The following is a 23,574-nucleotide window of genomic DNA, read 5'->3' as shown; positions in this document are numbered from 1 at the left end:
TGCAACACATGTTGTGTTAGAGTTCCTATTAGTGTGTCTCAGTCAGAAGCACAAATGTCTCGTTTTTATCCTTGATTTCTGAATTTTTCTTATTGGCTCCTTTTAGTTTTTCTAGACCTTCCACCCCCACCCTCCCCCTCAAAATGTTTCTAAAGTGTACAATTAAGTGAAGGCCTAGAGGGGGAAAACAAAAGAAAAAAAGATACTCTTCTATTATCAAGCCAGCTTGGTGAAACTTCTTCAACTGTTTGACTTCTTTTTTTTTCTATTGTCTCCTTTAAAAGGTTCATCATCTTAATCTCAAATTCAGACATAGAAGAACAATAAGAGTCCTGTTTACTGAATCCCTAATTTAAGAGAGGGCTTTTTTTCTCTTCTTTTTTCATTTATTGCCACCAAAGTTCTTAGGAATTTTCTCTTTTGAAAGCTGACAGAGAATCTCTCTTTTTGTCTCTGTGTGTGAAAGATTTATTAACAAAGCTACCCAACATCCTTTGTTAGAACAGCCTTCCTTTCTGCTGCGTTGATTGAGCTTTTGAAGATCCCCTGATCGTTTCATTAGATGAGAGGACTTCCATGTCTTGAGCAGAATGATTAGACTTGAGGTTGAAACCAGACATGTGAAAATCAATGTGAGTTTTGCCATTGACTTCAGCAGGCCAGTCTCTTCTGTTTCCTTCTCTGCTTTCAGGATTCTTTCTGTATGTTCTCTTCCATTCCTTCCCGGCTACCTAATCTAAGAAGGAAGTGCACAGTGCAAAGTGTACAGATAAGGCCATTGACGTACATGACCTGAGTGTGGAGACAGATCCTGTCTCACTCTGCCATATGAATAGCCTGGGAACATTAGCTAAACTCACTTTGTCTTACATGTTTTCCAGTACATTTTATTCCCCATCTGTAAAGCATGGTTAATTTCCCCCCCACCACCACAATTTTGGGGCATTGTGAATGTAAATGGCTACAGAAACACCTAATAGTAGATTGTGATATGCTAAGATGATATGGCAGTGGAACTATAGAAATATCTGAAATTAAAAGAATTCAGGACTCTACCTGAAATTACTTCAGAACTTTGAGATGTATTTTTCCCTGTGCTTCATACTTTGTCAAAAATGGGAAATGTCATTCAATTGTTGGGATTGATGGGGTTTTTTTGCTAAATTCATTACTTATTAGCACTCCATTTAAATGTGCATCAAGGAGAATAACAACATAAAGGGACTGATTAGTTTAATTATACCATCCCACACCTAGAAATAATCTTTTTACACTAAAAATCAGAAACATAATGTTTTAAGAGCAAATAAAACAATCTGTTCACCTTTTATCCATTATGTTCTTCTAGTTTAAGAGATTTCTCTGATTTATTTCAAACCAAGGCATAAAAATAGAGTTAATTTCAGTTTGCCATGAATTGCAGTCTCCGGTATTTTAAAAACGTATAATACTATGCTGATTACTCTTTGTTTAAAAGGATGGTAATCTGTGCATACTATCACAGTTGGAGCCCTGTTCCCACCTGCCAGCTATTTTCTCACTGTGTTACTGGGCAAGAAGTTTTTAATTTTGCTCTTTAAGTTATCTGATGTAAAGAATAAATAATATAATAGTACCTACTCTGCAAAGTTGTGCATTACTTTGCCTCTCCCTACATTGTCTGACTGTGCCTTTTACAGAAAGGTCTGAGCATATTCACCCAACCAACTTTGGTGATGTACCTGAGGCACCTAAGTTAGGACCCTATCTATCCTGCTAAAATACTTAAATTGGTTTTCAGACTGTGAGGGGCCATGAACTATATGTAAAGTTTTCACAAAAGGCAACTGAAGAAATCAGGTTGTAATATATATTTGACAAAACAGATGAGTTTTCCAAAAAGGATAACATGTTAGCTGGAAAATGTCTAGGGGTCTGGAAAGCAAGAATAATGTGCATCCCGATATAGACTTTTTTCCTCCAGGAAATAAGCAGGCCTACTTAAGATCTGAATCAAACCAAGCCACTTGCTGGAGCCACATATCTCTCTCCCTTTTTGTATAGACAAGCTTGGGGTGATCCAGCTTTTAACCTTAACCAAGGAACTCAAGTGCATTCTTTTCCATGGGAAGAATTGAAGGACCTTGTAAGAATTAGTAATACTCAGATACCAGGCTTATCTAGAGTGCTCTCATAATCCTCTCTAAATAAATATCTGGAAAAATGTAAAAATTTTTTTTCATCCAATCCCCCCTTTGTCTCTGCCAGTGTTCCTATTTGCAAAGAAGATGCAATGATTTGTTAAGGAATCCTGTTTTGAATACCTTATTGCTTCACTGATGCTCCTGTTATTCTACTTGCCGAGCCCTCCTTCTGACTGAATCAAGTCACTGCGTTTAGAAGGTTTTCAGAAGTCAGGATGCTACTGATGCAGACGTGACCTTTTTTGAAGATTGACTGCAATTGCAATATATTTTAGCCTTCTGTCTCTGTTAGGTTAGGGATAAAATTTCCCAAATACCATATAGCATGTTTTGGAAAGTGAAATCTAGTTTAGTTTCGCTGAGGAGCCAGTGCACAGTGCACAGCAGTGAACTTGGTAAATTGGTAAGTCTGTGCTTCGGAGACTGTGATAACAACAGGAGGTTCTGCAGGAGGTTCAGCTGGACTGTAGAAGAAACTGTCAACCTGAGGCATATTCTAGGAAATAGGATCCGTCTTTATTTTGCTGAACTTTAGATTACTCTTAAGCTTATAAAGAACCCCACTATCTCTGAACAGGTTAAATTTCACAAATGTTTATCTTTTCTAAAAGCATAGGGAAAAAAATTAGACATTATTAAGAGATTATTAATGTTCAAAAAGCAAGGGAAGAAAAACCTAATACCTAGCAGTACAGTGGGGAAGAGTATAGCCAAAATAAATCTTGAGAAGCACTTGTTTAACATTTGGCACTGCTGAAAAGAGTGGATAAATGTGAGCACAACTTAATGTGCTCAGAATTATATTTCACTTTGGACCCATGCTCTTCTTTGGAATGCTGGGGTATGCCCCTCTTATGTGTCCTCGGTGGGTGGATGTTTTCAAAACTTTCTAAAATGAGATTTTAATGCACCTGTGTTTTTCCCCCCAAAGATGGACTATTGAAATTATATGCAATGCTCAGTTGGTTTTTAAACATTACTGCAAGCTAGCACATGCTTGAATACTCCGGTTTTATACACCTCCTCTTTTTGTAATGGGTTTTCCCCATAAGCCGACAAAAGTTTTGGGGAGGTTAGTGACTCAATTTCAGGGATTACTAGCTGGTATTTAATGATTTAAATCTATGCTGTGACAAGCTATGGAACTGTTGTTTCCCATTTATATTGTCTGTGTCAAGTGTGCATCTGCATTGTTTTGGAGAGAGAGGAAGCAGATTTCCTACCATACACTAGACTAAAGGAGACAGTTGATGATACTTATCATCTTGGCTTAGGGATTCATAAATTACTAGAGAACTTTCCTGTTTTAGCAAAAGACTGAAAAATATGGTTTTGATTTAAATCTGAGGAAACTCATTAACTTTGTTTATGCTTTCTTGCTGGCATGCTGCTGTGCGAAGCACATCCACAAATAATTTATTTTAAACTAAGCTTTTTAACAAAAGCTGTAGGAAGAATGTGCAAGTACATCCCTTAATTCGCTACATATGTAAGAACACCATTAAATAAAATTGTTATCCATTCCAATTAACTAACTATACCTATCATGAAGTTATGGAGAAATTATGTTTTGTAAAGCATATACACAACTTTGATAACAAATATTAAAAATTAATCTATCATTAATAGGTAACACTAAATGTAATTATTTCAGATAAGAAAGCGCATCTTCTAGGAGATCCTTGGTTTGAAAAAAGTCCTTGGATCGCCAGTCAGTCATTCCTCAAGCACAATTACTGAGTAATGATAACTTTTCATGATGCTACTAAATTTCATAGTCATTGCGGGAGGCTTGTAGTTGTTTTATGAGTATGTGTCCCCTTTTCGCCCCTCCAGCTCACTATACAAAGGATATGCAGCATAAATTTATTAGTTTCTGACTCAATGGTGACTACGTAGTCATTGAATAGGCCTTGTGCAGTGACTTGGCTTGAATTCGGCATAGGTTCCCCTGTGTACAGCTCATGTACAGGTTGCGCCAGGCTTGTCATTTTGACATTTTGGGCATTAGGTTTACCATGCTGTGAATAATATCTAAGACCCATTTCTGTACTCTGTGGAGCTGTCTTATCCAGCTGACTTGTTCCATGTAATATTTATGTAACTGGCATGTTTACTGTGAGCTTGTTTGACCAGCTGCTAACCAGCAAACTGTAGAAGGTCTGATTTTTTCTTTTGAGAATTGTAACACACCTGTGCTAGTATTTGTTATGGATCCAAGTAATAAAGGCACTCAGAGTCCATAAGGTATTGTTTAAAACATATTGGACATAACACAGGAAGGAAAAAGTGGATAGCACAGATAATCTTATGCCTCTTCAGATGCTGGCAACTTTAAGTTGTGCAGCATCAGATGGACCTCTAATCAGGGCACGGTAGGCTGCCTGGATCCTGTCTGTGCTGAGGTTCACCAGTGTTATGGCCTTCAGACCTCTTACAGGCTTTTCTTAGAAGTAAACATTATGGGTCATTTCGACTGTCAAGCAAGAGGATGTTCACAGGAAAACTTTAAGACAAAGGCAAAGACAGACATGCAGGTGGCATCATTGCCAGGCATTGCGTGTGAGCCTGGCCACATATTTCATACGTAGCAAATCAAATGTTACTACTGCTAATCTGAGCTCACCCAGTCCTTAAAGCAAAGTTCGTGGTGTCAACCTGTGCTCTACTTAGTCTGCAGTACCAGCGGCATTCATTTTGAATGTGCAATGCATATAACATAACTTTACCCCTAAATAACTTTCTGATTTTTTTTTTTTTTTTTTTAGTGATCTGATACACTGGTAACTTTTGAAGTTAGTTTGTACTTAACTGGATATATTTTAGCCATATCATCTTTAGCTAATTCTTCAGTTTAGTAACTAAGCTTTTAAGGTTTAGATACAAACTTCCCATTAATGCTGCTCTTCCTTCAGGTACCCAATGATGAACTAAAAGCAGCTCTTGCCACAAAATGCCTTCCAGTATCCAAGGTTTAGATACTCTGACTTCACTGCAGTGAACGTTTGCTGATGTTACACGGCTGATTTCTTCAGTAGGCGGTTCGCACTCCCTGCAGCTCTGGTCTTTAAGAACAGCCAGGAGCAGAGCAGCCGGGGTCAGCGGGGCAGCCCCAGCCATCAGGCATCGGGCACCTCCCTGGGGACGAGTATGGGCTGAGGGCAGGCTGGGATGTGGGCCCGTGGGTGGGCCTGGCTCAGCAGGACCCATGGCCGGGCAGGGCAGGGCTGCGGGAAGCTGGAGACCAGCCCTGCTGTGGCATCGACGGGGCGGGGGCTGATGGCCTGGGTGGCTGACACGGGGACCTGGGCCATGGGCAGGTTGGGGGCAGCCCTGGGAGGCTGGGCATGGAGAGGGAGGGCTGGTGGTGCCCTCAGGGCCCTGACAATTTAATTCTATGATTCTATGATTCTATGATTCTATGATTCTATGATTCTATGACAAGCACACAAAACTGCTGAAGGAAATAAAAACATTGCAGCAGCGGGGGAGCCCAGAGTTTTTTACTATATGCATGGTCACTAATGATCAGAGCAGACTCTCAAAGCTCCAGCGTGACATTTGACTAGGTGGAGAGAGGCAGTATCCATGGCACCACCGCCTAGTTGCAGCTCTGTAGACCAGAGCATTGGTGCTGCCGGCAGTAGGGATAGCAGGGAATTCTTGAATGAAACAGGATTTTGCTGGAAACTTCACATTTGTTGAATCCAGAAGGAAAAGAGCTTTCCTCAAATTGCTTTTCAAAGAGCTTTTCTCAAATGGTAGCTACCAAGTGTTAGATTTTCAGGTCACTACCATAGATATCTGAGACTGGAAGCATTAGGAGCATCTGTCTTTGGGACTAAGAACCACAGCTGGAAACCTTGGGATCTCTGATACAAACATGGCTTCCAAGGTTTCCAGACTTACTGGCAGACAGCCGAAGAGGTGAAACTGTGGAGGCCCTCAGGTTTTCATGGGTTCCTTTCTTGTGCCAATGAAAGTCTATAGGTCCTTTGATGTTTTGGCTTAAATCAAATAGCAGCTGGGCTGGCCTTTTGTGGCACAGTTGTTAATAAATTTATGTACCGCTTTTTTTGAAAATAAAAATCCTGCAGCATTTGTGAGTTTTTTCTGTGGTGGTGGTGGTGAAGCCAAACATCAAGTGTTTAATCTCACAGAAAATCAGGAATTCTCCTTCAGTCAGTTTTGGGTCATCATTTTTGGGCTTATGGAACCCAAAGTTCATGTGCAGCCATGGACCGCGGAAGGAGACAGCAAAGGGTGTCTGGGCCAGCATTTGTTAGTGAACTTGGAGCACACACCGAACCAGCTCAGACTCAGGAAACAGGGTTTATTTAACTGCTATTTCATCTCTTGAGCACAGTAACACAAACATGAACCTGCTGGGTTTGTTAATCTTTCTTTCCCACAAGAATGTAGTTTTTAGAGTGTCTACAAGTTTTAGTATCTACAGAGCTAAATATGTGAAGCTCCTTTGTATTTTTTTCTTTCACTGCAAGTTATTTCATGGAAAGGAATTGTTCATGTCTCAGGTATAATTTTGTTTGATATGTGCAGTATCTGTACAAAAGTCTACACTGGGAAAGTAACATACGGAAAAGCGGTCTTCTGGAGAAGCCAAAGAATACTCGCTCTGCCTATTAAAAGATCTTCCTACTTAAAAGTTGATTATTTTTGTTCTTCAAAAAAATGAGAAACCATTTGGTTAAAAATAAGTAAGGAATCTTTCACAGAACCATTGAATTATTAACAGAAACCTTGACTCTAGACTGTTTTGATGGATAAAACTAATTTATCTCTGTCTCCCTGAGATATTTATATCATCTGTCTAAACAGCATGAATCACATTAAAAATTATATCAACTTGTGCCACCTCCGGGGTAACAAACTGGAGCTGATTCAACTGGGTGTTGCTTTCCTTCATTTTAATCATTCACAATATCTAATTGATTTTTATTACAATCGAGTCTGTTCACTTTACTGGGAATTTGAATTCATAGCCAGTAGTGGGAAAAAGGAAATGCTACTAATTGGCAATATAGGGTTTTTTTTTTCTTATATTTTGTACCCTTTTAGTATAGGTTGAGGAAAAATGCATATTGTCTTTGATTCTTAAAGTATGTGTATGTATACACAGACACAAACTTATTTATACTAATTACAAATATGCAGTAATAAAACACATAGTTTTTAACATATATAAATGTAGGGTTTATATACTCCTCAAGTAAAAGACTTGAGCTATGAAAGACAGTTTGGTCTCAGAGCACTGTCCAGTACATAAAAGTGCTAAAACCATGTATTACCCTTGCCATGTATTGCAACAGAAAACAATGAAATTGGAGTAGCAAAATTTTCATGTCTTGCATATTATTTTTTGTAAACAATAACCAAAAAAATTTTCAGAATTTGCCATGAAATGAACTTCCAAATAAATCCTTTTAAGTCAATTGAAACTTCTTGCTATTAAAACAGAAATGTATTTTATTTTGTAATTTTGCAAGCAATCTAACAAAACGACATAGAACACATTTAAACCAAGTAGATGAAATGAAAATGTTTTATTCTCTTCAGTTTTGTTTCCTATTCATCATCCCCTCTTTACCCCACTAACGAGAATAACATTTTCAAAACCTTATGGTTTACTTTTAATACAATTTTGTAGTATTAAAATTTTATTTAGATATTTTAGTTTTTACTTAGTAAAGAGTCTGTTGAGAGTGTTTTAACTTAGTGTGCTCAGTTCTGGGCTCCCCAGTACATGAGAAATATGGAGCTACCAGAGAATCCAGTGAAAGGCCACAAAGATGATGAAGGGACTGGAGCATCTCTTCTATGAGGAAAGGCTGAGGGAGGTTGTGGAGCCTCCATCCTTCAAGATATTTAAAAGCTGTCTGGACATGGTTCTGGGAAACCAGGTGGTCCTGCTCAAGCAGAGAGGTTGGTCTAGATGACCTCCAGAGGTCCCTTCCAACTGCCACCAGTCTGTGATTCTCTTATTTGTGTCTTTCTCTAGTCATGATGTATACCAATGGATATATATCATTGATACCATATGTCAATGAATATTTCAAAGACTGTGATATAACATGTAAAGTGTGAAGATTGCAATTAGCTAGATTATTCAGTAAAACGGTTGTAAAATGAGAATCACTTGCCTTCCCAATAACTGAACTTGCCAAATGTTATATGACCTTGTGCAACCTGAGACTACTAACTAAAGCAAGGTTAGGCTTTAGCAGATGGATAATTTAGTATTGACTAAGTGGAAATTTAGGTAACTTAAACTGAAAATAACTCCTTTGACCATAATGGGGAAAAGGAATAAAAGAGACAGGTCTAGACACTTGCAGAGGACTATTCTGCTTTAAAAGTCTGTGATTAACTAAACATCCCCATTAAGCACTATAGGATTAGATCCTCCATATTATACTGTTTTAATACGTATTGGCTGAAAACTTGGTTTCTAATGCCTTATTTGGGGTTTAAGCAGAAGCAGGTAGATGGAGATATAGAAAGGGCTTTATAACCATATTACCTGAAACACACAGAGTTGTGTGCAGAGAAATTTTAAGAGCACAGGAGACAATCTCACCTAGATTTGTCTCTTGCTGTGACTGCTCTTCAGTACTTAGTAGAACAGCGAGAGAGGAAAAATTAAAAAAATTAAACCAAGTAATGGACCATGTAAAAGAGCAAAAATCCTTCCTGGACTCTTTCAGAAATTGTTGATCTGAAGTTCTGAAATATAGGGTTAGGGTAGTACATATTAAAAGCAACCTATGACTAGCATTGTGCAATTAAAGTCTTTTATAAGCATTACTGTAATTTAAATTCTAATCTTGGCAGTGGACTTGCAATTGACAGTAAGCGGAGTTTTAAATTTCAAGAGTGAGTAAAATCATGCATGATGACATGATGACCTCTTTGGACAGAGAAAGATAAATGTAGTCTCAGTAGGGGAGAGTATTCTCTTCTCCCCCCCCCCCCCCCCCCCCGGCCCATCTTAAAGAAATTAAGTAAAAATTTGAATTCTTTAAACAGTCTGATGTTTTTATCTTCTAGAAATAGTTTTCTACGGATATTGTTTAATTCATTTTAATGTCTAAAATACCCTCCAGGGGGCAACATTTGTTTGGTTTTTTTTTTTTTTTTTAAATTCCAGTTTAATTTTCTAGTCTATTTCCATTTCTAAAGATACTGATTTTAAAGTATTGTTTGATCTGATCCATAGTTTCTCACTCAATTACTGTAATAAGTAAGTTTTATCTAATGAGAGCACATTACTTACAGATCATGTATGCTGCTGATGTGAACCTTAAGTGTTTTCTTAAAATATTCTTCTGCAAATACTAATACTTTTCATATCCTAATTTAGCAATGGTACTTTAAAATCTACTTGTTTGCATAACTTGTACTGGGATATGGGAAGAAGATTTTAAAACTGCGGTATTCACATTGACTCAAGTGATGGAGAACACACCGAAGTATTAAGTTCCTTATGTCAACATAGAACAAAGAGAGTATTGCTGGAAATAATACTGCAGAGTGTGTATAATAGAGATGTCTATTATAGCTAGTTGATTTATAACCTGGAAATTAAATAACATCAGTGGTCATGACCTCACACCCACCTCTGGCATATTTCTTATATTGTAATGTGGGTTCTGATTGATTTTCTTCTTTTAGAACGCTGTTGAATATTTGCTTACTAAAATATTGTGCTAAGAAACCCCTGCAACACATAGCACAGCAAGTGCAATAGAAGGGGTTTTTTTTTTCCTGCTTTATTTATTAGAGGACTTTTCCTTAAGAAGTATATACAGTTTTGTTTTTATCCGTTCTCTAGTACCTTTGTTGGAGTTACGATTTAACACCATTTATGATGTTTTTGATGTTAAAGTGCATCCAGTAATAACTAAATTGAGATGATTTGTCACTGCTTTTTATTTTAACTCTGAAAATCCATTTTGGATGGACTTAAAGGAGCAGGGGGAATCCAATCACTAAATAGAGTTGACAGGAAAACTGTGTTACAGACCCTGTGTGCTCTTGTCACAGTGACTCAGTTGCTCTCCCAGGCTGCCCAAAGGCCAGTGCTGAGTGTTTGTATCCATTATTCTGGGCTACTTCAAGGTCTGGACACCCTAAATAAACATAGAGAAATTGGCTTAATGTAAGAAGTTCTAAGTTCAAAGGGTTTTTTTGCATTTTTAATAGCCTTTTGGGAATAGGTAAATAAAGGTTTAGAAATTTTCCCTCTGCAGTTCTTATCAGGGCTGTGGTTTGGTGATAGAGGGGCTTGAGTGGCAAAATTGAGTTGAAATGTTCTATCATTAAGCAGCTGTTTCCCCTCAAATTTCCCCAGGTTTTTTGAGTTGTTTCTAAATTCGGGTCAGTCCCCTTAATCAATCTATGGTTTAGCCTTATAGTGTCAGCATAGGAAGAGAAACAAGTGATTGGGATGTGAAGGAAGAGCCAGTATTTTTGTGAAAACCCCAGCATTGCTGAACCTAATTTCAGTAGGGACAGAAACCCCAGGGTATACTGTAAAGGTCCAGAAGTCGGCTGGCTTTCATTGGAGGTAGCACAACATAAACAACCAAGACCCCAGCCTTAAAGAGAGATTAATTTCAAGCATATTAACATAGGGGAAAAAAATTAATGGTACCAACTTTTTCTTTTCAGAAACTGCAACAAGTATTTCAGAAACTGTAACTCCAACAATTCTGAAAAAAAGAGACTTGGAGATATGCTCCAGCTGAATGGAAGGCATAATTATTGAGAATCTCAAATAAAACTAAACAGAATAGGCCATTTTGCTAATCTTATCCTAGCATGATCTGAAATACTTTTGTTAGCTTTACATTGGTGTAAAGTAGCAGGATCTGCTTCACTAACTACAGGAAAGAAAGTCATCCAGTTGGAAAGAACTATTGCAAACATCTTCACTGTGCTGGTCTAGGTTGAAAGTGCAGAACAATGTGTTAATTTTTCACTTTCCCCAAATTTTCAAGTCTTACAACTCAATCATCCTTCCCATCTAACATCCCAATTTAAAGCAGGAATCCATAACAAGAAGTTCTTCATATTTCTTCACCTATTTCATGAAGTGTTTTTTAGATTTGAAAAGCACTTCATGAATCACTCAGTGGTTGCTAAAAATGAATAATAATGAGACCAATTCAATTATCATGCCAGCTGCTGATTTCCTTCTGATGGCTGACTTTATGCTATGGAGAGGAATCCTTATGCTACCTCTCACCTGCCTGTAGGAAATTGATTCCATTACAATTTTAAAATGAGAACTGCCCTCAATTGTGTCCTTACACAGAGTAATTTGGCTTTAGTTATTAAAAATAAGTGACACCAAGGACATCTGTGTGTATTTTAATGTCTGGTCAAACAGCCTGGATCTTTGTACTCCAATAACAGACTTATTTTGTAGTGAGAATTATTGTGCTATAAGTAATGCTGCACAACCACGTAAATAGGTATTCTAGCAAAGGCAGTATCTCCAACAGTGTTGGCTTAATGAACCAAGGATTTATCTGAGAGCTTGGTCCTTGCAGTTCAATAAGCACATGATTATAGTTTTACAATTGCTCCTAGACAGGGAGTGCTCTTTTCATCTTACTGAGAAAAAGATGAATGTAATTTCAAAGATACACATTGCCTCATTGGTTTTGTTTTGTTTGTTTGTTTTTTTAAACTAGCTATCTCTAGTCATACATAACATCTGAAAGCTCTCAAACACCAAGAAATTTGTCCTTGCCAAAATTTCTATGACAAAGTTAGTTATCATTGTCGGCTTTTTAAAGAAGAGAATTTAAGCTCATCTCTTGGAGCCCTGGTGATGTTGTCCTGTGCCAGAGGTTATCTGGCAAACGAAAGATCCAAGAGGTGAACCAGTCACCTTTCTTTCAATCTGAGGTCTTAACCTAAGGATCAGCCTTTTCTTATTTTTCTTTTCTGCTAAGTGGTTCCAAGGAGCTTGCATTTTTGTGCCCCACCATTGCTCAGTAGACAAGATAATCATGACCCATAGGTATGCATACATTCACAGTTGCTCTTAGGTGGCAAGAGCATGGTAGGTAACAAAACAAGTCATTTTTTTGACTGTTTGCATTGCCTATGAAAAGTTTAACCACTAGGATGTAACAGAGCTTTCAGACATAGTGAACATTAGTATGAAATAAAAAAATCTGAACTAAAACTGGTACAAGGGTGGAAGGAATCTTGTCCAGTGGGAAGCACAGAAATAGCAATAACACTGCTGAATGCTACAATTTCTGTAGGTGCACAGAAATGGAAGCAACGTTCAAATTCAGTTTCTGGTTTACCCAATAATTATGTAATATAATTGTTTTCATAGACTGATGGAGTTCAACCTATAAGTAAGCTGATATCCTTCTCCTTTTTTATTCAAAGTGTATCAGAATATTTAAAACCTGACATAGATTATTGTATAGATAAGTAAAGCAAAACAAAATCAATGAATGAATCGCTATTTGCATGCATACATGTCTAGTGATGCACCAAATTTCAAAGTCCCATCAGTTAAATTTGTGTATCCTATTCCGTCATTGTATGCTTCCCAGTAGTTTAGCGAAGAAAGGCAGCCAACCTCTGAGAACTCTCCAGCCCACACAGGACTTGACTCACTCTGCTGAAGTGCCTGTCTCTCATGATGGATTACAGATGGATCCCAGTGAAATCAGGCTTCCAAATCGGTGCCTTGAATACATACGGTTCAGATGTGGATTCACAACTTCTTGTCAGAGGTTTTACCTTTGTGTCTGCTCTTGGACCTATAGGTATGCAGATAAGTAGTAGAAAAACATTTTTAGAATGCACTTAGACTTAAGAGTCTAAGGGCAAAAGCGTGATCAGAGCCAAATGATTGTGGTTTAAATGACCATCTTTCAGCTGAGATGTTTTAATTCCCAACCTATTGCAACTTTGCAAGTGGCTAAAATACTACAAGTGTTTTCCCTGGAAAACTGGACTCCTTCTTCTGAGATTTAGAGACCTAAGGATAATTTTCCAGCATAAACTGGACCCACGTCCATTTTACATAAATTGTGTGTAGCATTTCAAATGCCAGTTTGCTACTGTTTTCTGTCCCTACGTATGTGTCTTCAACAGGTACACCTCAAACTCTTTTCCACTAAAGACTTAGTCACACCATCTTTCCGCAGCTGACATGAATATACACTCAGGCTCTTGTTGTTTCCAACCGGGGAGGCCTTAGCCTATGGCGTCCTTTCCTTGTCCCTGGTGTGTGACCTTGTGCTTTGTATTTCTAGTTTCAATCCACTTTTATTACTTCAGTCCTTCAGACTGTCAGTCCAGTTCATTCTGTATGATTTTCCATCTTCACCTTTCTACTGAGGGCTTATGGGTTTGTGTCATTGGCAAATGTTGTTAGCGTACTCTGAATTTTGTATCAATATCAGTAAAACACATTTAGCTCCAAAAACATCCTTTGAAACATCACCAGTATCTTCTATCCCAGTAATATCCCTTTTGGTCCTAATGTTGTTTCCTTCCTCCCTTAAACCAAGTTGTAATTCTTTTACATTTTTAGAGTAACCTATCCAGAATATTTTTTTTTTCCTTAGTGGCATTGTATCCAATATATATGATCATATCAGATCAGCTAGATTTCCTGTGTTCCTTTTCTTAAAATACCAGTTATCTTATAAACAGAGATGCCAGGTTAATTTGGCGTAATGATTGTCTATTTTGGGATAAAGCTGTTATTCATTATATTCCATTTTTCATTACCTCAGTGTCTCTAGCTATGCAATGCTTCATAATTTGTTTCAAATCCTTGCACAGCTCATGAGAGCCACTTGTTTTTATGTCGCTTGGATCATATACATCCCTTTTTCTTAAAAGAAAAAAAAATCAGTTGGTTTTTTTGTTTTTATTATTTTTCAGACATTTGATTGCCAGCCTGATAATTCATTAAAAATCTTTGTTATTGAACTGGCCTTTCATGTGCAAGTATTGTAAATACTCTCGAGTGGAGATTACGGGGTCTCACACTCCTGGTCTAGACACTTCCTTAAAAACAGTTTTATGTCTTTGTTTTGTTCTCATCTTAGATGAGTAATTTTCATTTCCACAGTCTGTATCATTAGCCACACGGCATTTGCTACTGTAGTCAACATCCCCATATTAATTTTGTTTTGGACTGTCTGTAAATTATCCTTAATCTTAACTGCTTTTTGCTGCTTGGTGAAGCCACTCTTTTTCCTGTTTTCTTTTTATTTGGATGATGAAAGCACATTTTAGTACTTGCAATTTTTCAAGAACTGACCCTGCCTAACATTTTCTGTTCTCATTTTCTCTATATATTTTCTGACATCTGACAGTTTTCCTTGCATATTAGTTTCATTTTCCACCCTACAAGCTTTCTGCATACTCCAGATATACTCTGTGAGGTGACTGCTCATCTAGTTAGAAATGGAGCCCTTTGTTGTAAAAGGTTTTTCCACATGTTTGAAGATGCAAGTTTTTCACAGCCCACAGCCACAGTGTTTTTCTTAAAGGAATTCTAGCACTTCTGTGAGTCTTCATTATTTCCCTTATTTTCTATTTTTTAAAGTGAAATTCTGATTTATTTACATTTAGCATTTATTCATGTTACAGTCATTTTTTAAAAAAATGGAATGAATGTGTCATCACTTACTCTGGGATACAGCTTTCTTGACCAACTATTTAATAAGGTCTTGTAGCTCACTTTTATTGTGTTATGTGTCACATCCTCAGATACCTGGGTCTACCACTTATTGCTAGAATTTATTTTCTGGGAAGTTACAATATCACCTCACAGCTTTCATAGTGCTATTTATTCCTTATTTACTATTTCATAATATTATTTGCTTTCTAAATGATACAGAAATTTATATACAACAAAAGAGATCCTACACAAATCTTTCTGAAAGGAATCTAGAACCAATTAAAAACAATCTTATGGTCTTCCATCACTAAAAATAGTGATGTGATAAACTATAAACCAAGCATGTGTACCCTCTCTAATTTTCTTACAGCAATTGTTCAGAAAGGTTGGGAATATACAGTGAGTTATACAAGCTATTGCAGGCAGTTTTATGTCCTTCTACACTTCAATATTGTCCTCTCACCCAAATTTTTGGGCAGAATATTGCCATTGCTTTACAATTAAAAAAAAAAAAAATCCAGTTGGCAAAATTAGGATATTTTAGGGGGGTGGTCAAGGTGAACATCATTAATGCAATCTTACAAATTCATATTAGTTAAATTCCTTATAGTTGCTTTCAGTCACATGCAAGAGATCTTCCATTATTTCCCTCAGTTTAGTTTAATTAATTTCAGGTTTTTTGTATTTTCTTGTTAAATAAAGCCAAGAAACTGCTCTGTATGGCTACTCTATGCAATTCTTTTATTCATTTTCTTTAACCAGGTTGTATGAATTTTAAGTGAAGTTATTTTTTTCCTTTAAGCATCATATGCTAGATTAGTGTGTCTCTAACTGAGAGAGGTGCTGGACCATCAGACCATCAGTACTAACCAGCAGTGGCTTCTGCCTTACTCTGTCATTTAGACATGGGAACATGAAAATCAGTCCTCCTTTTATTAGAGCATTTTTTTCTTTACCAGCAGATATCAACTTAAATTACAAGAGTGCCTAACATGGAAAATGCAAAGTCGTTGTGATAAGTAATCACTGAAAGGAAGAAAAACATAGGGAGATGGTTATGTTTTGTTTTTAGTTTTTTTAAGCTACCCTAAAACTTATCACCATTTTCCAGAATGGCTTATGCTGTCACCTGTCAGTGAAGCAGAGTAATCACAAGAGTAGATTTTCATTACATATTTTATAACCTATTTTTTTTCCTTGTTCTTTACCAACAGAGAATTATTCAGCAATTTTTAAGGTGGCAAGTCCTGGTTTAAAACAAGAACATGGTTCTCTCATATGTTTTTGAACTACGTTTTTTTTCGGCTATTGAACTGTACCTTGTCTCAGGACCATTTTGGAAGGCAAACAAAATTTTATTGTGCAACAAAAGATACCCCTCTCTCTCTTTAAAATTTTCTATTTACAAAAGTTATTTAAATTCCTTCTTATTGGCAGCAGACCGGGCTTGTATTTTCAGGCAGTTGACTCTAACTGCAGGCAACAGATGCATTTAAAATAGACCGCAATAAGATTCTATTTTTGAGAGGTAGTGATTGGAAGGGAATCTTCTGTCAATCAGATATACATTAAAATGGTATTTATTTTAAAATTGAATATTCTAGTTTAAAAGATTTGCAATTTTTTTCACATTTACTACCTAAAATTGTAAAGGAATGCTGAAGGATTAAGTGATAGAAATTTACACCTGGAATTCAGTGTGGAACATGATACTTAATGTGCAATAAAAACAGTGTAAATTGTCAATTCATCTGCATATTTGGCTATTTCTAAAGAAAATGAAAGGATTTTTAAAAACTTCAACTTTTCTTACTTTTATAATTCTTCATGCTACTAGATATATTACAAATTTTAAGCAATGTATTATTCAACTGATTGAAGGCTAGCATGCCATGTCCTAACAGATTGAGCAGCTGCATTGGTTCTTTAATATACTTCACACTTAGTAAATAATCGCAAGTAAATATAGTCCTACTAGTATCAAAATATACTACATTGCCAATATTGTGTCAATATTTAAAGATAAAATTCAGTTTTGCAGCAGCAGCCCAGTAGAGTCTAAGTGGGTGGGAGAGGGCTGGAGGAACCAGTAGTTGGAGGAGGCTTCAGGAAGAAGGATTTGCACCTTTCAGTGGAGGTAGGAGCTGCAGCTGCTGCTGGATAAGGGAGTTACTGCTTGCTGCTGTAGCTGGCCCTCTCCATGCTTCTTTTCAAGGTTTGTACCATAACAGTTAATCTTGTGTCCTCAGGTTGCACTTTCTAGCTGTTCTTTGCCTACAGCTGGCCAAGGAGGCGAATGGAATCTCTGCACTTGGAGTATGTTGTCTTAATAATAGTTAACAGTAGACAAATATGGGAATGAGAAAGAGATGAAAGTAGTAAGAAAGCCCATTGTTCATACAGGATGTTTTAGTTCTGTATTCCTTCTTAAAGAATTCCTATGTAGACCTATCAAAATTACATACGTTAGATTTCAAAGTCATGGTGATTTCAGGTGTCTCCTTATATTTAAGATCGTATTTATTCATTTCTATTTTTAATTGCATATGAACTACATTAAGTGAATCTGTTAATCATGTTCATTTAAAACTATAATTGATGGAATCTATTTTAAAAGCTGGATTGGAAAATATCACTTTCTGAATGAAAAAAAGGACTTGACACGCTCTTTCCTTCCATTGCTAGGCCATGGGAAGTGTGACTGTGGGAAGTGCAAATGTGATGAAGGCTGGTATGGTGAAGCTTGTCAGCATCCAACTACTTGCAATCTTACACGGAAGAAAAGCAATGAAATGTGCAAGAATTCTCAAGATGTCATCTGTTCTGGTGCAGGTAAGATGTCTTTTGTTGCTTTTGATGGCTTGATGTTCTCCCTGTGTTATCTTGAGGATCACTGTAATTTCTTTTCTAATTAGAAATTTTGTAGAGTATGTTTCAAGACACTGTATGTATACTAAAATGCTTAATTTTCCTATAAGCCTATTCCTGTGTGTATGATATGCACTGATTCAGAATGCCTACTTTAGTGCTCTAGTTTATGCATAGCTATTTTAGGTTGATGAAACTGCAGCTGTGTCATGTATTGTGCCCATCAAAAGGTTATGGTAATGGCATTAACACAGAAAGTGATGTCATTCTTTTGTGTTTGTGTTTATAGCATGCAGAAATGACATTTGCAAATATTTTTTCCAGGACATTTATAAGCTGTACAATTTTTTGAGACACTTTTGAGCTGTAACAATGATTATTAAAAACAGTCGTGGGAGATCTGCTGAATCATTTTAATGGGGTACTTCCATCTTCACTTTTCTGATTTGGTAACTCTCTTATTTCTTAATTCTTTAATTTTATAACTCATCCTAACTTAAATAGGAAGTCCTTTCCTTAAAAAAGAGGAAACAGAATCAGCCTTTTAGAAGACTTCACTGCAGAATGGTAAAATTTTGAAGGGCATTTGCTACCAATCAAGGTTTGAGACCAGAAACTGCCTTCCAGTTTTTCCATTACGTCGATCTCCAAGTGAGACAATGTTTCAAGAACCCCACTTCTGCTCACTGTTGCTGGCCTTTAATTTCTGTCTGGGTCCACAGATTTTCATGCAACTAAATTTCTCACAAGGTAGTTGCTGACATGAGCAAAGAACCCAAAGGATTTGTGGGACCTGCTACAGAGAAGCTAGGCTCTCACAACAAGATGTGAAACCAGTTTAATGTAAAATTTTAAGTATACAGCATACTGAGTAAATGATACATTTCATTTATGACAATAATATAATTATATGAAATATGTTTGGCTACAAATGAGAGACACCTAAATGAGAAACTGACTCTCAAAAATAAGCATAGTTCATTGTGATCAGTTGAAGTACTTAAACAAGAATGTTAAGACCTTTTTTTTTCTCTTTCTTTCCTTGGCTAGAAGTCTCCCCAGTCTGTCTATCACTGAGTCTTCACAGGAAAACCAACGTAGCTGAAAAACCACTAAAAGTGGCTAAGAGGGGAGTGTTTGTGAGATCAGGAGAAGAATAAATGCTTTTGGGTTTGCCAGTATTAAACAGGACAGGAATTCCAGTGAGACTGGCTAGGGAGTTTTGGGTAACTTTGATGCCACATGTATTTTGTCTTGATGGGATTGCCTTTTGATCTACTGCCAACATCGCCTTTGGGGTCTGAGCTCTGTTTTGTAATTGCCAATAAAAGATGGGAAAGGATGACATGAGTTGTTGCAAAAACAGTCCTCTGCTGTCACACAGCTAACCATTTATTGTAATTCTTCTCATGAACCAATCAAGATCCACCTAAAATTTAACTTTTCTGACTCTACTGTTCCTAATCATTTGTCAGAGCAACTAGGGCATCCTACCTAAACCAAGATTCTCTTACGTGAGCAATTATTCCTAACAGAAGACAGATCTGTTTACAAACCCATTTCCATCCTTTGCATCACCTGAGCTCTCTGGCTTTTCCTTATGTCAGAAAGTTTTCCGTTGTGGTTTATGTTGTGAGAAAAACCCGCTCTACACTTCCAAAGCATTTGGGAGTCCTAGGAGTACTTACATTGAGGGATAATCTCAGGCAGACCCATGTTTTCAAACCACTTGCTGGTCTGACATGGATAAAACCCATCTTGTGACAAATCAGCAAGCATCTTTATTATAGCTCTTAATGTTCTTGCAAGATGTACTCTTTTCTGAGACATCACCCACAGACTGAAGAAAAATGAGCCCTAAAAGCTTAAAGTAGATTGGGTCAAAGTCCTGAAATAAAAAGATATTATTATAGAATTTCCTACAATTCTTCAAATGAATGAAATAACTAGTAATGTGGACATCAATACCACTGGAAAAACATGTGCTTTGCAGTAAAATTGTTGATACACTATTATAATACTTATGGTTTGTTTAATAACACTATGAATGTATTTCTCTGCAATTAGCTTGTCTGTTGTATAATTAATGTATTGCTGTGGTAATTGCTTTCTAGCTTGAGTCCTTTTTTCCTTACACCTGATCATAAGGTCTTCATGCAGATGTTCCTCACCAATGTTTCCTTCCTTTGTTTCCTGGCTTTTTCTCCAAGGCTATGCTTATAAAATCTTAATCCTCAGATGATATCTATACAAAAAGGACTAGAGACTAGAGTGCAAAGGAACATTGTGAACTTAGGCAGACATATTTTCAGGTCCTCAGTAGCCATGCCCTGTTACTGTCATGTAACATGGCTGTGGAACTGGGCGAAACCAGGCTTCATTCTTGAGCAGATGACTAAGTTAAATATTCTCCTTTCAGTAGGCAGAAGATATAATTTCCAAAGCTGACTTCATACTTCACTGTATGAAGTCAGACAGACAACTCTAGGAGTGAATTTTACTTAGGGAAATATGGTTCTCCTTATTAAAAATGAACAACTTGAGTGTTGAATCTATTAGGCTTTTTGTTGATATGGATTGTTTCTGTGTGTGTTTTTATTTGGCTGGATGATCTTTAGATTTCAGTCTTCTCAGAAATAAAATATGTACCATCTCTGATGGACTAATGAAACTCTTTCCATAAACTGCAGTCACTGAGTACTGTCTTAAATGTTTACAGGCACATGTCAGTGTGGCAGGTGTAAATGTGCAAACTCAGAAGGAAACGGACTGGTCTATGGTAAATTTTGTGAATGTGATGACAGAGAATGCATAGATGATGAGACAGAAGAGATTTGTACAGGTATGTATTTTAGTGAGTACAAGAAGAATGGTGAAGATTAATACAGGCTGTTATAAAATAATTTAATTGTGTGGACCTACAAAATGTCTTTACTGAATGTATGACTTAAAATAACAGTAACTATATTTGCAAGAATTTAGCTTGAAAATTGCAAGTGGGAATTTCAGATGCAAAAATGAGCTAAGCAGGAGGTTAAAGAATGAAGAAATCCTGTGACATCCTCCTCTTTTTGGAAGAACCACAAAGAGGATTATACAAGGTAATTCACTAATGTAATTCATAGCTTAGTGTGTCTGTCTTTGGTAGAATATAAGAAATGTGAATGCTATGTGGCACAGATGAGAGCAAGATGGAGGACATAGAAAAAAAAAAAAGGAAAAAGAAAAATACATTACTACGAATTTTGTCAAGGAAGCAAAAATTAAAAAGAACATGAATAAATATAGGATAAGAACTCAGAAGCAATTCAAGAGATAAAAAGGGGAAGGAGCAAATGAGGAGAAATATCATCTGTGATAGGAAAGGCAAGAGAGTAAGATGGAGAGAACTCTGCTCATAGAAAAGCAACCAAAATTCAAACTGTGATTTCATTTCAGTATAAGATAGGAACCTGGCAATTAAATATTGTGCAATACACACCATTTATGGCATTATAAATGTGGTTGCCTATATTACTAGGGAGGCTTGTCCTTGAGCTGGAAGGTGCTACAAATATTTTTCAAGCTATACACATGCATACTGTGTCTGTATGCATACAAGAGGGTTCAGAACTGCTCTTAGACTATTCATACTCTGATAATAGTGCTTGCTCTGTGTGTGTGTATAAAGAGAGAGAGCGTATTTGTGTAAAATAGCTTTATCTATCTTTATCCTTACACAGAGAACAAAATAAATTCTATTTATTTCAGTGCCTTTGAAGGCAAAAAGAACCTTTATTTTGCTTAGGATTAAGTGGGGATTGTAAATGAGAGTAAACATCATGGTTGTCTGAAGTCCAAATCCATGAGTAGAGTACAATATTTCCAGTAATTGCCTAAAATAAAATGAGAGGAGGGCAATAATTTTTATTTGCCAATGATTCCATTTATATTTATTTGCTTGTAATGATTACATATGGTACCAAATATGATAAAAAATGACCATTTATTTGGTTCCAGTAAATTCTCTTTCTGCTGTTTTTGTAATTTTTTTTTCCCCACCTGTGTTGCTGCTGGTTTATATTGTTAGGTTTTTCTTAGCTTTCATTCCCCCTTGTTTCATCCAGTGGTGCCATATTCCAAAACAGACCAGATGCATCTCTGTAAAAAACTAGTTTTATGTGTAAGCAGAAATCAAAGTATGCTGATATGAAAGGACAAAAAAGTGTTGGTAGATTCAAGTCTCTAAGGTCTGTGATTCATCAGTATAATAGCCCTGACATCTTACGTAGGTTTGGAGCTTTCTAAAGTAAATATAAGGTATAAACTAATGGTGTGCTTGACTTGGTTAGGTTGTTGTAAGCTGAAAAGTTTATGCACGTAGATTATGAGTGTTAGATTTTGCTTTGCTTACTAACAAACCTCTACAGTACATAACCATATGGTGAACCAGGCCTTATGCAGAAAAAATAGACAGTACGTGAACTGAAGGTCAAAGGTACATAATTTCATCACAGAAAAAGCAGACCCCACGTGCCTATCCAGTTATTGCTTTTCTCTCCCATCCCGATGTTACCTTTGATACCCTCTATGTGGTCTTTCCTTCCACAGGATTTCCACCACAGGAATCATTTAGGTTTATTTATGAAGTAATAAAGAAACAGCATTCCAACTCAGTTCTGCTTAGCTAGCAATGGCCCCTGGATACTCTCCACAGACAGGGTGAACCTAATCAGTGCCTGTTGTCCTTTCAGAGTTTGTGTAGCGCCTACTTAGTTGCTACATACCCTTTATTGCCCTTGAAGGTATAGACAGGTCTTGAAGATTTTAATTGTCTTCGAAGAAAGCCAACTCAGGAGGCTCAAACTAATGAAAAACCAAAAGCTTCTGTTTACACACATGTTTCTAAAGCCTGCAGCTGTGAGCTGGGAATTTATCCTGGAAAAGCATACAATACCATGCTGAGATATGAATCACATGCATTTTAATCTTTGCACAAGGGGACTGCATTTTTTAAGTGAATCAATTCTTAGGTAAGGCAGAGTTACAAAGCTGTATCAAGCTTTTCCAGCCTCAGTTGGATTTTGATAAGTCGGTTGACTGTATCACTTTTTATTTAAGGTTGCATAAACTTTGGAATCAAGTTCCAGCTTATTTTTAATAAAGTATCATGGTTTCTAGCAAATGAAATTCTGATCCTGGTCTTTTTTATCTAAGGCTTTTTTACTCTAATGGAGTGATTTTGTCTGCAGTCAAGAGCAAGAGGTAGTAGCAAATTGTATCATTTAATTCATATTTATTTGAGGACTATGCAAGTGATATTTTAATCCGCAAAAATTGCCAGTAGATCAAATTCATTCACTCCACCATTTTTCCCTTTATTTCTTGTCCACTGTTTAACAACAACCTTTGTCTTTGTTGTTTAGTTATCTAAGTAAGATGGTATTTTTATCTTCTGGTATTTTTTGAACATGTAACCAAACAATTGTAATGAAAATTTCATTTGTAATTGTAAAATCAGGAAAAAAATGTATTCCACAGGTCTAAATTTGCACTCTTGATAGTTAAGGATATAAGTTGACCAGACTCTGATAGAGATGACGAGGTCTATTAAGCTTCACATATCTAGAGGGAAAAAAGGACAAGATCCTGACTTGATCCTTCTTGTAAAGAATTAACTTACGGCTTTAAGATTAGTAAGAGTTGCAGCTACTTAATTTAAATGCTTTGTGTGATTGAAGCACATGACAGAAGTACCTTAGTGGATCAAAATGTTCAGGACCTGGTTTCATCAGGTCTCAGATGACCCAACTATCTTTTTGGGAGATGTGTGGTTTGTTAAATGAACAT

The 23,574-nt window shown here is 36.7% G+C and overlaps 1 protein-coding gene across 1 annotated transcript in view; it reads left to right on the top strand.

The window, feature by feature from the left end:
• The window catches only part of ITGBL1 (integrin subunit beta like 1), a 154,193-nt gene that overhangs the window by 48,526 nt on the left and 82,093 nt on the right, over nt 1–23,574 (top strand). The window contains exons 3-4 of the mRNA XM_075724300.1: nt 17,563–17,709; nt 20,465–20,587. Coding sequence (XP_075580415.1) covers nt 17,563–17,709; nt 20,465–20,587 — 270 coding nt within the window. The remainder of the gene's footprint in view (nt 1–17,562; nt 17,710–20,464; nt 20,588–23,574) is intronic.

This window comes from Pelecanus crispus, chromosome 1 (assembly GCF_030463565.1).
Source record: "Pelecanus crispus isolate bPelCri1 chromosome 1, bPelCri1.pri, whole genome shotgun sequence".
NCBI lineage: Eukaryota > Metazoa > Chordata > Aves > Pelecaniformes > Pelecanidae > Pelecanus > Pelecanus crispus.
The sequence above is the reverse complement of the archived record's forward strand: the minus strand, read 5'-3'. Positions and strand labels throughout refer to the sequence as shown.